Source organism: Camelus dromedarius, chromosome 33, assembly GCF_036321535.1.
Source record: "Camelus dromedarius isolate mCamDro1 chromosome 33, mCamDro1.pat, whole genome shotgun sequence".
Classification (NCBI taxonomy): domain Eukaryota; kingdom Metazoa; phylum Chordata; class Mammalia; order Artiodactyla; family Camelidae; genus Camelus; species Camelus dromedarius.
Window position 1 is genome coordinate 9,786,840 of NC_087468.1, and position 15,809 is coordinate 9,802,648.

Sequence of the window (15,809 nt, forward strand, 5' to 3'; positions counted from 1 at the left end):
AGGTGTGAGAACCACTGCTCAAGATATAGCACCCCCTTCTCTGAAACTACCTCCTTAATTCTCTATCTGAGTTCTGTCCCTGCTATTAAACTGCTGTGGCTTTGGAATCTGTGATTTACTGCAACCTTGAACTTCTCTCCAGATGACCACGTGGCTTCCCTGTGAGACTGTGCCGCTTCTCCTTAGGGAGGATCACTGGCTTCTTACTGCTCCTTCCAGACTCTTTTTCAGTCATGTCATCTCCAGAATATTCTTTTGTTTCCCCTTGTAGCTTGATCCCTACTCTTGGACATGCTGACTTTGATATGCATGTGGGACATCTTAGTGGAGATACTTAATAAGCAATTGGACCATGTGGTTTGGAGCTCACAAAGATGAAGGAAGGTGTGTGGAAACCAGTTAATTCACTGCACTCTGGAAAGCCAGAGAAGGCGGTTCTTTGTACTTTATTAAAGCAGTGTCTTTTCCTTTTCCTTCCATGGAAATTGCCATTACAGGGAAGAAAATTATTAGTAATTCTTTTAGAACACCTTCTTCAGCTTGTATTCAAATGGCTGATTTTGTCAAATCAGTCAATTTTGCGGGGTATTCTTATTATTATGAATAACTAAGAGGAAAAGAGAGACAGAATTCTTTGTTATTTTGAATTGTTTGAGACAGAAGTTTTGCCTTTAATAAGATCAGCCTCAAACTGGGACCTTACAAATATTTGTTATGCAGTTTCAGTTTTAATACAGGTTTCCCCTGCTAGCTGAAGGTAGAGTGTTCCTGTGAAACCTTTCTTAGACCGAAATGGTGAGAAGCAAAGAAATGATTACCTTAGGACTCACCTTGCTAATGGATGCACAGAGTGAACAGAGAGAAAGCACAAATGCTCACAGACCCAGCGACACAGTCCAGAGCATGGGGGCTTGATGCTCAGGTGCTGAGTGTGGCTCCTGGGGAAGGGGCTGGCTGGTGCCAAGGTGCTCGGGGTGGGCGCTGCCTCTGTAAGGGCTGCTGCAAAACATGTGCTGAATGCTGTTTTCGCTTTCCCCTTTTTTTTGTAAAGGCAAAAATCCCCTTGGGATTTCTTTTGGTTAGTGGGAACAGCTACTGTTACAGGTCTTTTGTAAGTGAAGTGGTGCAAAGAGAATTTTTGAGAAGTGTATATCCTGTATATCCAGATTTTCTTATGCGTCTTACTGCTCATCTCCTCTTACTTCTATGCAGTTTACTGAGGTACTGACGCTAACTCATGGTAGTAAAGCACTGACCTGTGCTTCTGTCCGTTACGGCGCCCTGGAGCACAAGGCTGCGGCCAAGACCGAGAATGCAGCGCTGCGGACAGTGAGGGAGCTGTCCTCTCCCCCGTGGTGGGAGGTGGCCGTTCACACTGATGAGCGGCTGCTTGCTTTAGGTCATTCCGGGGCCAGGTTCCTTCTGTGTGTCTGGCCGTCCCCTAGGGTGCTGTCCTCTTGGTTGAGGCCAAGTTACCTCACTTCTGCTTTCCAGAAGAAGTGGACAACTTCCTTCAAGACTGTATGGCACAGATGTTTGTACACATTGCTCTGCTCACATCCCATTGGCCAGCGTTTGTCACACGGCCACTCCTGAATTTAAAGGAGCTGTGGAAGTGTAGTCTAGTGGGCACCCTGCTCCCCACTAAGAAGAGATGGAGAAGGAATACTGGAGGGCAGCTGTCTTTTTGCTACTCCAGAGTTTGGGAGTTTCAAGACCACCCTCACTTCTGACACTAGTTACAAGTTTGGGGGTCCTCAAGACCACCCTCAGGCTCAGGTTCACTAGAAGGATTCAGAACTCCTGAAAGTTGTTGTGCTCGTGAATACGATTGATTACGGTGAAAGGATGCAGGTTAAAACCAGCCAGGGGAAGTGGGGCACCCAGGAGAGTTTCATGTGTGGAACTCTGAGTTGTCCTCTCCACTGGAGTCTGGGACGGCGCTGACGTCTGTTAATGACAATTGATAGTACCCACGAAGTGTTGCCACCAGGGAGGCTCACCTAGGCCTTAGTGTCCAGAGTTTTGTTGGAGTTTGGTCAAATAAATGTGATTGCCCTTCTGTCTGCATCCCCTTGATAGTGCAAGGCTCGAAGTCCCCACTGTAAACCACATTGTTAGAGTATCTGGAAAAAGACCTTCATCAGGCAGGACATTCCAAGAGCTTAGCGATCCCCCTCCAGGGCCCGGGGCAGAGGCCGGGCCTCGGGGCAGGGTTAATTCTTTACTCCATAGCCACAGCTGTGCGTAGCCTTTGTTTTTTGGAAATATAGACAGGAGTGCAACACGTGTACTTTCATCTAAAAAGTCGTGTTTTTTTAATGGATAGATGTGTAGAATCATACATTTAAAAACCTCCAAGGGACTAGAATTTGTCGGGTCCAACTCTACCCACAGACAAGAGAACTGAGATCTGACTGCTTGATTTGCTTAAGGTCTGAGAAGCAGTGAACGAAGCCAGCAGTGTCTCTGGCTCTCTGCTTCTCATGTATGTGGATGCTTCCCGCTGGGGTCTGGGTGCGGCCTGTTGGTTGGACCTGTTTTCCTCGTTGGTCCTTCTGGCCCACATACAGCGGTCACTGTGTCTGACCGGGCAGGGGCTAGAGTGGAAGCGTCTGTTTGGTGGGATTGTATCAGGCCGGTTCAGGTCAGAAGTGTCCTCACGACTCACTTTTCAGAGGTTTGTGGCATTGGTAGCTCTGTTCATTTCCCCACTGACAGTTTGGAGACACAGGTTTGTGCAGGATGAGTCTGACTGCGCCACAGGCCGGCCCTGCAGCCTCATCACGCATTCTATTTTAGCCCTTCTACGCTAGACGGCTCATGTGTACAAAATGTCTAGTGTTTGGCCTGCCTACTCCATACACGTGTTGTAAAGATAAATAGGAGCTTAAAGACTCCTTTGAAAAATAAAAGTTGAATGGAAATGTAAGATATAGTGGTATGTTTAAATTTTTAAAAATTTAAATTTAAATGTTAAAAATTTCAGGAATACTGAGAAAAAGGAAATGTAAAATGTCAGTCAGCAGGTGAATTTTTTAAAAGAAGGTAGGAATATGGGGATTTTTTTCCCTTCCCTTTTCTGTTTCCTGTATTTTTTCAGTTTTTTGCAATAAATATACAGTGCTTTTATAAATAGAGAAGGATAAAGTATTTTTTTTGAAAACCTAGCAAGACTGAATACTGGCAATGTGGCAAAGCAATGTATAAACACAAATCATGAATTTGGAGGATAATGTCTCAAGAAAAGGTAGACCAGACTTGCTTCTAGAAAAGGCTTATCTACCCCCTGCGTAATTTGCTGTTTAGAGAGTGCTGTGTATAGTTTAGCCACTTTTATTTGATGGATTTAAGTTTTTTGAATTCTGTGTATGGTTGGTGTTGATCAAGATGGTATCATGTAGTATAGGAAATGATTTCATTTCACAGAAAAAAAACTTGATAATAGGAAGATGCCTCAGTATACAGAAGGTGAAGAAACCAGGTTAAAAGGTTTTAGAAAGGTTTCCATTAGATTAGGACTGCGCCTCGTCTAAGTATCTCAACATTCTATTTTTACTTATTTTTCAAAGGTATTTTAAATACGTGAAATACATGCAGTATTAGGATATGAACTGTCAGCTTGGTTTAGGATCCCTGAAAGCGAGTATATGGTGAAGACTAAAAATTGTTTCCAAGGCATAATGCCCTTCACACAGGTGTCTGCTTGTTTCTTTCAGGAGCTTGGTGGGTGTCTTTTCAAAGTCGAAACCTGACTAGTATGCAGGGTGGGACTGGAAGGAGGCTCCAGTTCCTGGGGTTGTGACATTCAAGGACCTCCACTGTGCTGTTAGAGCTTCTGTGATCCGAGAACTCCAGCCTCAGACAGCGGTGGTCTCTGTGGCTGAGTCAAAAGCAAACCTGCAAACAGCTGTTTATCTCGTGTTACAGCCTTGACCATTTAAGGACATATCAGCACGTTGGAGCAGGCATTGTCGGACCGTGTTAGCAGCTCCGCTCCAGCACGACCGTGAGCTAGCACTTGGTTTACTTAGTCACTTATAAGGACAGTACTTAGTAAGTTAGTCCTTCAAAGGGTCTCCCACTGCCCTCCCCAAGGGAAAAACTCCAGATGTGCTGAACAGATTTCTTGGAGAAGAAAAACCTCTTTGTGTTCCAAGTGAACATCTCAGTTTGCCAGGGCCTGCGAACCCAGCTGCTTGTGGAGTGTTTCCAGTGTCAGTCTTTTTTTTTTTTTTTTTTTCAACTTTCTTTGCTTATTTAAGAAAATATTTTAAACAGTTTAATTGTGACATGATACATATAAAATTTACCATCTTAACCATTTTAAAGTGTTTTGTAAAACCAGGCAAAGACACTACAAAAAAAGAGAATTATAAGCCAATATCACTGATGAACATAGACGCCAAAATCCTCACCAAAATTTTAGCAAATAGAATCCAACAACACATAAAAAAGATTATACATCATGACCAAGTGGGGTTCATCCCAGGGACACAGGCTGGTTCAACATACACAAATCAATCAGTGTAATACATCACATCAACAAGAGAAAGGACAAAAACCCATGATCATCTCAATCGATGCAGAAAAAGCATTTGATAAAATTCAACACCCATTTATGATAAAAACTCTCGCCAAAGTGGGTATAGAGGGAACATATCTCAACATAATAAAAGCTATATAATGACAAACCTACAGCCAGCATAGTACTCAATGGTGAAAAACTCAAAAGCTTCCCACTAAAATCTGGGACAAGACAAGGATGCCCACTATCACCACTCCTATTCAACATAGTCCTGGAAGTCCTAGCCACAGCAGTCAGGCAAGAGAGAGAAATAAAAGGGATCCAAATTGGAAAAGAAGAGGTAAAAGTGTCATTATATGCTGATGACATGTTACTATATATAGAAAACCCTAAAAGGTCCACACAAAAGCTACTAGAGCTGATTGAAGAATTCAGCAAGGTAGCAGGTTACAAAATTAACATTCAAAAATCAGTTGCATTTCTTTACACTAACGATAAATCAACAGAAGAAGAAAGTAAAGAAACAATCCCCTTTAAAATAGCACCCAAAGTAATAAAATATCTGGGAATAAATTTAACCAAGGAGGTGAAAGAATTATACACAGAAAACTATAAACCATTGATGAAGGAAATTAAAGAAGACTTTAAAAAATGGAAAGATATCCCATGCTCTTGGATTGGAAGAATCAATATTGTTAAAATGGTCACACTGCCCAAGGCAATCTACAGATTTAATGCAATCCCTATCCAATTACCCAGGACATATTTCACAGACCTAGAACAAATCATAATAAAATTTATATGGAACCATCAAAGACCTAGAATTGCCAAAGCGTTACTGAAGAGAAAGAGGCTGGAGGAATAACTCTCCCAGACTTCAGACAATACTATAGAGCTACAGTCATCAAGACAGCATGGTATTGGTACCAAAACAGACATATAGACCAATGGAACAGAATAGAGAGCCCAGAAATGAACCCACAAACTTTTGGTCAACTCATCTTCGACAAAGGAGGCAAGAATATACAATGGAATAAAGACAGTCTCTTCAGCAAATGGTGTTGGGAAAACTGGACAGCAGCATGTAAAACAATGAAGCTAGAACACTCCCTTACACCATATACAAAAATCAACTCAAAATGGATTAAAGACTTAAATATAAGACAAGATACAATAAACCGCCTAGAGGAAAACATAGGCAAAACATTATCTGACATACATCTCAAAAATTTTCTCCTAGAAGAAATAAAAGCAAGAATAAACAAATGGGACCTAATGAAACTTACAAGCTTCTGCATAGCAAAAGAAACCAGAAGTAAAACAAGAAAACCTACGGAATGGGAGAAAATTTTTGCAAGTGAAACCGACAAAGGCTTGATCTCCAGAATATATAAGCAGCTCATAAGACTCAATAAGAAAAAAATAAACAACCCAATCCAAAAATGGGCAGAAGACCTAAACAAGCAATTCTCCAAGGAAGACATACAAATGATCAAAAAGCACATGAAAAAATGCTCAATATCACTAATTATCAGAGAAATGTGAATCAAAACTACAATGAGGTATCACCTCACACCAGTCAGAATGGCCGTCATTCAAAAATCCACAAATGACAAATGCTGGAGAGGCTGTGGAGAAAGGGGAACCCTCCTACACTGCTGGTGGGAATGCAGTTTGGTGCAGCCACTATGGAAAACAGTGTGGAGATTCCTCAAAAGACTAGGAATAGACTTACCATATGACCCAGGAATCCCACTCCTGGGCTTGTATCCAGAAGGAAATCTACTTCAGGATGACACCTGCACCACAATGTTCATAGCAGCACTATTTTCAATAGCCAAAACATGGAAACAGCCTAAATGTCCATCAACAGGTGACTGGATAAAGAAGGTGTGGTATATTTATACAATGGAATACTACTCAGCCATAAAAACCGACAACATAATGCCATTTGCAGCAACATGGATGCTCCTGGAGAATGTCATCCTAAGTGAAGTAAGCCAGAAAGAGAAAGAAAAATACCATATGAGATCGCTCATATGTGGAATCTAAAAAACAAAAACAAAAACAAACAAACAAAAACAAAGCGTAAATACAGGACAGAAATAGACTCACAGACAGAGAATACAGACTTGTGGTTACCGGGGGGTGGAGGGTGGGAAGGGATAGCCTGGGATTTCAAAATTGTAGAATAGATAAACAAGATTACACTGTATAGCACAGGGAAATATACACAAAATGTTATGGTAACTCACAGAGAAAAAAATGTGACAATGAGTGTGTATATGTCCATGAATGACTGAAAAATTGTGCTGAACACTGGAATTTGACACATTGTAAAATGATTATAAATCAATAAAAAATGTTAAAAAAAAAATAAAGTGTTTTGTGCAGTGACATTAAGTACATTCACATTGTTGTGTAATCATCTTCACTGTCTGTCCAGAATGTACCCATTAAACAATAGCTCCCCGTTCCCCCTCCTCCCAGCCCTGACAGCCACCATTCTGCCCTCTGTCTTTGAATCTGACCATTCTACATACCTCATAGAAGTGGAATCACACAGCATTTGTCTCTTTGCGACTGGCTCATTTCACTTAGCGTAATACCCTTTCAGTTCATCATGTTGTGGCATTTGTTGGAATTACCTTCCTTTTTAAGGCTAAGTAATGTCCCATGTGTAAACCACACTTTGTTTATCCATTCATCCATCAGTGGACCCTTGGGTTGCTTCCACCTTTTGGCTCTTGAGCGTTGTCTAAGAATGCTATAAACATGGGTGTCCAAATATCTCTTTGAGACCCTGCTTTCAATCCTTTTAGGTATGCACCCAGAAGTGGAATTGCTGGGTCCTATGGCAGTGCTCTTACTCAGGCCCCAGATACTCTAAAACTTAGAAAAGTAGGGTTGCTGAAATTGATGTGGGTTTAGAGAATGGAACCTTCCTTGCTTGCTGTTTATACCTTCAACTCCTGTTTCCTCCTGTGCACCCACCCTGCCCCCTGTTCATGGCCCCTCAGGGATTCTGTGGAGCGCTTATCAAACCTTCTTTCATAGCTGGGGAGCCTGTGGTGCTGTTGGACTCATCCCAGATCATATGGCCAGGCAGTGGTAGGTCTGGGATTAGGGCCCAGATCTTGTATCACTAAATCTGTTGTGTTGTAGACCACGGATAGTTTATTTAAAATAACGGCATTCATCTTTTATGGTCTTCAAAGACTTTCCACATGTGTGGTCTCATTTGATTTTCACTCTGTGGCCTGGCAGGGTAGATTTGTACAATAGTAGCTAATGTTTACTGAGGGAATACCCTATATGGAGGGGTCAGGTACCCCTGAATTCACTCTTTATCTATTTTTTAACTAATTAGTAAAAAACCCAGACATTGGCTTCTACATTAATGCTTGGATAAGGATAGGTTAGTAGGTTATACATTACAGTCTCAGATATGTTTATCACTTTCCTCAAGGCCACCATGCTTTATGGAACTGCACTGGGAACCCATTCTGCATGCGTTTCCTCTGAAAACTAGAAGGCAATTTTTGTTAACAAGTCTTGGCTTGAAAATGAAATGGTTTGTTGTTAAAGGGCATTCTCCTCTTAGTGAACAGGGTTAGTCAAGAGGACACGTTGTAATTCAGAAGGTTGCTTGGAACAGGAGGATGTGTTATTTGAGGGCTGCCTTTTCTGTCCAGCTGCGGTACCCACTCGAGGGGAGTCCTGTGTACAGAAGTAAATCCATCATCCACAGTGGAGGACCTTCCCCCGATGTGGCTTCTGACGCATAGGCATAGCCTCTTTTCGGAGGTCCTTACTGGTTAACAGAAAAGTGGGATACCAGTTTCCAAGAATAGAGTTACATGTTGCCTTCTTTGTGGTTTCACAGTACAGGGGAAGCATCCAAGTCTTTAGAACCCTCTCAATGACTTAATCCCACCCGTGTGTGGTTCTTGTCAGCATCGAACGTGTGTATCATCTGGCAGTCTTGTCTGTGTACCACTTTTTGAGAAGGTAGTGTCTGTCATATTGCTGTCTTTTAAATAGCACAGAATTCGATTGTGAATCTTTGGAAAGATGTCTTAAAATGAGAGGAATAAAAAGTAGACAAGATTAAACTAAATATGCAAATATTGATATATTGGGGTCCACTAAACTTGGAACATATTACTATTGCTGCGATGCTTTATCTGTTACATATAAGTTCATCTTCATTTAACAAGAATTTATTGACTTCCTATTATATAGAAGATTAATAGTAACTTTATGTATATAGTACATATTTCATTGTATCATGTTTGAGTATCAGAAAGAAGGTGAAAATCACTTTAACTGAAATGAGTAAAGTGTGAACTATCTTTGATGCCATGTATGTGTTAACAGAAGTGTGGTAAACCCACTTATGGTTTGCTTCCTGTCACCTGAGTGACCCTTTTATTTGGTCCTACTGTTTAGTGTGACTGGGAGCTTTGCTGCAGGCCTGGTTGGTCTGTTACTGCTTTTGCCAGCATTTTAGATCTGTAATGTACATTATAAATTTTAGATCATGCAGTCTGCTTTATGCTCTAGGGTTTAAGTTCATTTGTAGGGCTAGAATTCCCTTGACGGGTGCTTATTTCCTTTCAGACTGCAAATTTTAGCGCTCGTTCAGAGATTCCTGTGAGTTCATTTGTCTCTGTGGTGCTGAGTACTGTGTGGCACTTCACACACAGTAGTGGTCCATTGGCTTTGATCTGTAGGTTGTTTAGCTGGGCCTCCTCTACATGTGCATCCTAAGTTATTTCTTAGACACCGTGGTCATCTGTGCTATGAAATGCAGTCTGTACAGCGATGTCCTGAACTGTGTAGCATCTGCAGTCTGACAGAAGAAAGTTGCACAGTTGCTGTCATCCCGCAGTGACAGGGCTGGTTAATGGCCACTGCTGGTATTCAGCAGAGACCGGATTTGCAGCGAGGTTTTCCCTCTCAACCCACTGTCACAGGCCATCTTAGTCTCTACATAGATTATCTAAATGAATTTGATTTTCCCTTGAATCTCTGGAATATGTAAAAAATATGTGTAAGTAAATAAACATATAGAGCATCAAGGTTGTTGCATAATCAAATTTCTGAAATTGAAGTGCATTACTAAAGTGCGTGGATGTGGTAGTTTTAGGTTTTTTATGTTTAGTTTCTGAAAATAGTTCTTCAACATGTCTTGTGTAGAGCAGCAAAAGGAACTCCAGTTGTCAATTTACAAACCTCTTAGAGTAAGAGACCCAGAGAACAGAATAATTGAGACTCAGAGAGATGGAGATTTACCAGAAATCAACGAAGCCGGTCAGGGGCAAAGCCTGGATTAGAAATACTTCCCTTTACCTCTAGTCTTTTATTCATTGTCTTTTGATTCACGTATGCTGTTTGTTATGTTACAAACAATAACAGATTGACTGTCATTGTAGTTAGTTTTAGTTACTTTCAACAATGATTTATCCAGATATTTATTGTTTTCCTTTGCTGCGTTTTCTCCCTGTATTTTGCATCTTCCATCTAGGAGAATTCCTGCTGTTGAAGGGATATCCTTTAGGATTTCCTTCAGTTCAGGTTTGCTGGTGGCATTAACCTCTTTTTATTTGCCTGAAAATGCCTTTATTCTGTCTTTCGCGGCTGAGTTTTTTCTCTGGGTATAGAGTTCTAAGTAATTATTTTCTTTAAATACTGTTGGCCTCTGAGTGTTGTTTCTATTGAAAAGACCACTGTCTATTTAATTGCTGCTCCTTTTGCGTATTTTGAATGGAATCTCTCTATCCCCACCTATGGCAGCTTTTAAGGGTTTTTTTGTTTTTGTTTTTGTTTTTTTGTCTTTAGTTTTTCATAGTTTTCCTATTATATGTCTGGGTAGATTTCTTTTTATCTTTTTCTGTTTGGGGCTCACTGGGCTTCTTGAATTTGTGGCTTGATATCTTTACTCAGTTTTAGACTTTTAGTCATTATTTCTTTAAATATAACTTCTGTTTTTCTCCTTTTTTCCCCCAAAATGTATTTAAATTAGACTTTCTCGAGTATCCTCTGTGCCTCTTTCCCTCTCGTCCATGTTCTCCATCCTGTTGTGCTTTATCTGGACATTTTCTTCTGACTTACTTGCTTTTATCTACTTATTAAGTTCTTAATTTGTAATATTGTATCTTTCAATTCCAGAGTTACCGTTATTTCTAGTATTTTCCTGTTACATGTCTTCTCCCTCTTTGAGCATAGTAAGCACAGTTACTTTAAAGTCTACCTTAAATTCCATATCAGGCATCTCTGTTGGTTTATTTTGTTTCCTGTATCGGCTCATGTGATCTTATTTCTTTGTGTGCCAGATATAATATTTGCAAACTTGTTTGTAGAAATGTGCGAAGTTCAGGAAGTTGTCTCATCCTCCCAGAGGATTCACGTTTCCCTCGGCTGGGGTGGGGAGAGGTGGGGACACTCTCAGTCTGGGGTCACTGTCACCCACTTTCAGGGACGGAGATAACAGGGCAGGAGAGTTTCCTGCAGAGTCCGCTCTGCCTGCCTCTAGTTTACTCTGACCCTGGGGTCCTAATCCCAGGTGTGAGAGTTTTGTCCTGTGACGACCCTGAACCCCAGCTTTTGTTCCCTTAGCACTGTGTCTGTTCTCGGCCTCTCTTCTAGAATTGCCAGATGCTCTTGGTCTCCTAGGTCGGGGAGGCGATGTGAGGTGACAGGTCTCCTCTGCCATCTGCTGAATCTTGGCCCAATAATTTTTCATTATTTGCTAGGCCTTCTATGCTTTGAGGCAATTTTTTAAAAACTGTATTTTTTTCTAGCTTTCTTTGTCTTCAGCAAGAGGGTAGGTCCAAATTACCTAGTTTACTACTTGCTATAGGATTTTCTCAAGAATAGAATTTGAATGTATAAATAAAGTATTTCTTTCCTTTTCCCTTTTCTTGGCCTTACTATTTGAATCCTAGACCAATAGGAGTTTGCTATATAGATGGGTCAAATTACATTTTTCAAAATTTGATGAAATTGCAATTTTTAGTCCTTCATTCCTTTCACTTTTCACAACTTTAAACATTTGTCTGGGATAGCTTTATTCCTTTGGAATGGGGAGAGAACCTTAAAAACTTTTAAAAAAAATACTTTTGCTTCATACTGGTCTGCCCTCATTAAACCATAGATGAGAATTTTCATATTGGCCTTTTGCAGTAGGTACCCTGTAGATCTTAAATAAATGACGCTCTTAAGTGGCCAGGTGAATTAAACTTTTAAAATAGATTTTGTTTTTTAACTTACCTTCATTTAGCAGATTAATAGTTGCATATAATTTTGTGAGTATGTATTCTTAATGTACAATGGCCAGAACTCCCACACACTTCTTGTAAGAGCAGCTGTCTGGTTTCAGAGTTTATGTGAAGTCAAGAACTATGTGTTAACACGTTTCCCAGACTCCTTTGAGATAAAGGGGAGTCTTGAGGGACTGGGCAAAGTGAGCCTCTTGAAATCAGAAGCATCGAACAGCACAGCTGGCAGTCCTGGGACTCGGGATGAGCACGTTGGGTAGCCACGCCCTTACCTTCATCCCACTGCAAAAGGCAAAACAGCCCTTCTCACCTCCGGCATCCACAACACTGGATCAGCCTCCTGCCCCAGAGCTCTTTGCACTTGCCCCTTGTCCCTCTGCTAACTCTGGGAATATCTGCTGGTCTTGTAGGCACCTTTTAGCAGACAGTAAAAATTCTTAATTTATATAAAGTCAGCAAGGAGAAACTGTTGATCCTAAAATGTACTAAGAATAAAAATATTTGAAAGAAAATATCTGTTTATGTATGTGGATAAAGTGTGGATGTTTTAAGGTGTTATTCAGTAAAAGATTCTTATAAACCATATCAAAGCCAGTTTGACTTGGATAATGTAGAAGGATTCTCCAGTGGTATATGGTAACCATTTGATATTAACCTGTATAGTTATTAGAAGAGACATACCTAAATAGAGATCACATTAATTTTGTGAAGGATAATGCAGTCACATCCCAAGATGTAGCCCTTTGGGTTAGAAGAATTTGACATTACACGGAGTCTCATTTAGTGCATGCTTTGATTTAAACCTTGCTTGCCAGTTAGCCAGCTGATACTTGAGCTGTCGTTTGGTCATTTTGGTGGTTTTATGGTGTAGTTGGGCACATGTTGCCTTACAGAGAATGCCGGATTTACTGATTTATTGTCAGTGATAGTCTTTCTGCATCATGTCCCCTAGTCGTATTCCTTTAATTGACTTCTTTTAGGATTTTTGCATAATAAATTAATTACACCGTGATACACTCTTAAGTGTTCAGTATGTAATAGCAAAGACAGAATTTAAAGTCATGTTATAGGGCAATTTATGAAGGAAAATGTTAGATTCTGTTAACACTAATTAATGTTAACAAGTAAGCTTGGTATTTTAGTTGGATTTAGTTGGATGTTTTATGTAAGTGAGTACTAGGATTGATGCTCAGAAATGCATTAAAGTTCTTACTATTAAAATTAAAATTTAAAATAATTATAATTAAAGCCTGATACTAATCTGGAAGGAGTATTTTGGGAACAAACTTCACTAGTGAAGCAGTGAATGACATGCTTTGGGGAAAGTTTCCTCAGTATTGTACGTTAAACTTTCATGAATTGATCATTTGAATTGATTTTAATCTCTCATTTTTCTTGATAATGAAATAAAATAGCAATTCGTAGTACATTACATTATGAAATTGATGTATTTCTTTTTTTCCCCAATACAGAAGCTCCACCATGAGACGAGGTGGATGGAGGAAGCGAGCTGAAAATGATGGCTGGGAGAACTGGGTGTGTTTTCAAAGAATAAAAATAATTATATTGAACTGGCTAGGTATTTTTCATTCTTCTTTTAGTTTATAATGTGGTTTAAGGCATTGTCTAATTTGTAAATCACTTTAGACACCAATTCTTAGCATTTTCAAAATATATTGAAAGCGTAAACTTTACTCTGAGAAATTTTGCCCTGAGAAGTAAGTGTTTTAGTGCACAAAATTTATTGTTACGACAATTTTATTGCAGCATTGTTAACAACACTGAAAAACAGGAAAAAATAGACATCCAGTAATAGGAGATTGGTCAGGTAAATTATCTCTTTAAATAAAATGGAGCATTGTGCACCCATCATTTGGCTGTACATTTCGTAACCTGGTAGGATGGCTGTGTCTAAAAGGGTATATTATAAAGGAATAGGATGTATGATCCTATTTGAACACAGAACCTCTGTGTTCTAAGGCACAGAAATACACTTTGAAAATAAGGTCCCAAAATGTTAGCAATGAATGGGATCACAGCTAATTTAAATTATCTTCTTCATATTTTCTGGAAAAAAATTTTTTTTGAATATTTGAATAATGGAAAACAATGAGTCATTTCCTTTTGGAAGAAAACATATGCTACGTCTGGATACCTGCAGCTTTAGTTTAAAGACCTTATCAATAAAGTAGAATTGGTAAAGACTTAATTGATAATTCAAATTGAGCATAATTGTTTCAATGTTCAGGAAAAGTGTGTCTGAATTCATAGGTTTGTAAAGGTCTTTAGCAAAAATAATAATGTTTTTATTTATATTGTTTTTGAAGTTGATGTTATCTAATGAAAATTAGTACTGCTGTCAAATAAATAAATCCAGAATTTAGCCACTGAATCATTTATTGTGTTCTTATCTACATGTATGGAGGACTGTACTGTTTGTTAAACTTTGTTTTCCTTGAAGCTGTTAATTTTAAGCTTCCTGTATACAGCAGACAGTAGAAACCAGTCTGAAATACACTCTTATTGACCACCTGTCAAGTTTTTAATTGGTTTAAACTTTGGTGTAACTTTTGCTTGATTTTGTAGATAAGAACAAAATTTTGTAGCATTAAAGTGTTTATTCCTGACTTACCTTTTCCCTCTTTTCAAGTAACTTTTATCATTATAAGAATGTGATCGAGTTATTAAAAGTGGATTTGACAGAAGGAACACCTCCCTTGACCTGCCCGCTTTATTGCCGTGCCTTTATGGTTCATGTTTATCATTGTACCTTCTGTCATCTTACACCTTGGTCACGAGCACAGAATAAGGTCCTTTCATTATTTTTTAAATATAAATTTATCTTAAAAGGGGGGAGGGGGAAGAAAATAAAACTTTTGTGATTAATTTACCTTTTCTTTAACTCTAGGGTGAGTATATGGCTGCCAAGGTCCAGAAATTGGAGCAACAGTTTCGATCAGATGCTGCTTTACAGAAGGATGGAACTTCATCTACAATTTTTAGTGGAGTTGCCATCTATGTTAATGGATATACAGGTTGAGTACTTTTTACTTTTTAGGTACCCTGTTTTGGCATGTGCTTTTATTAGGATTGAGAGTGATTTAAATTCTATTTTAAGTTACCTTGTATATAAAAATGACAAAATCCTCTGCTTGGATACTATTCTGTCACGTTTCCTTTCCATCCCTCCTGTGCCTACCATTGTCTTATTTAATTTTTATCAAAGCACAGAGTTTTTAAAGTTTAGATGAGATTTAAAGTGAGAAATTGTGGTCCTTCTGCTTAAATGGCTCATCACACATATGTGGGGCTTATAAACTGTGAGCTTCAGTAGAGGAGGATCTGGTAGGGCCACTTTTTTTGGTGAATCTTCAGCTGTAATTATCCTGAGGTCCTTTTGGGCTGGTGGAGGAGAGGGGTGGAGTCTGTGTGTCAGGTTTCCCAGAATCTTGCCTAGAGAAGGGTATAAACCCAGCTTCTGGTATTCTGGTTGCCAAGAGGAAGGGAGAGGGCCAGAATTCTCACCATTTAGGGAGTAGAATGCCATCTCATCTCCCTGTTCTTTTTTTTTTCATCCTCTGCCTCCCTTCTCCCCTCCGCTACGCCCGTTGTCATTGAGTCCAGTATCTGGAAGGGAAAGGAGTTTTTCTCTGTGAGTTGGCGAGGAGATGTGGAATGCTAATTCAGAATTTGAACCGTGGACTTCCTGTTTTACCACCCATCCATAGGTCCACGTTTGCAGGTGCCCAGTGCCTTGGTTTCCCTGGCACCAAGCACTGTCTTCAGGGCTTCCACACAGCCAGCCTGTCTCCGATTTTATCTTTCTCTGACCAGCAGCCTCAGTTACCACTTGCCTGTTGGCTGTCAGATTGTACTGCTAAAGTTTCCTCTTCATTCACTTGAGGATTCCTCTCCTTTTCAGATCATTTTATTAAGTGAATGGTTATAAATATTTGTGTCAATCTGTTACATTTTCTCCTGTCCACTTCTCAGTTGGC

General features: G+C 39.7%; 1 protein-coding gene across 3 annotated transcripts in view; it reads left to right on the forward strand.

The window, feature by feature from the left end:
- REV1 (REV1 DNA directed polymerase) overlaps positions 1 to 15,809 on the forward strand; it is a 73,423-nt gene that overhangs the window by 9,024 nt on the left and 48,590 nt on the right. For all 3 annotated transcript variants that reach the window (XM_064481860.1, XM_064481859.1, XM_064481858.1), the window contains exons 2-3: positions 13,284 to 13,347; positions 14,720 to 14,846. In XM_064481860.1, the coding sequence (XP_064337930.1) occupies positions 13,294 to 13,347; positions 14,720 to 14,846 (181 nt within the window). In that variant the 5' untranslated portion in view covers positions 13,284 to 13,293. The remainder of the gene's footprint in view (positions 1 to 13,283; positions 13,348 to 14,719; positions 14,847 to 15,809) is intronic.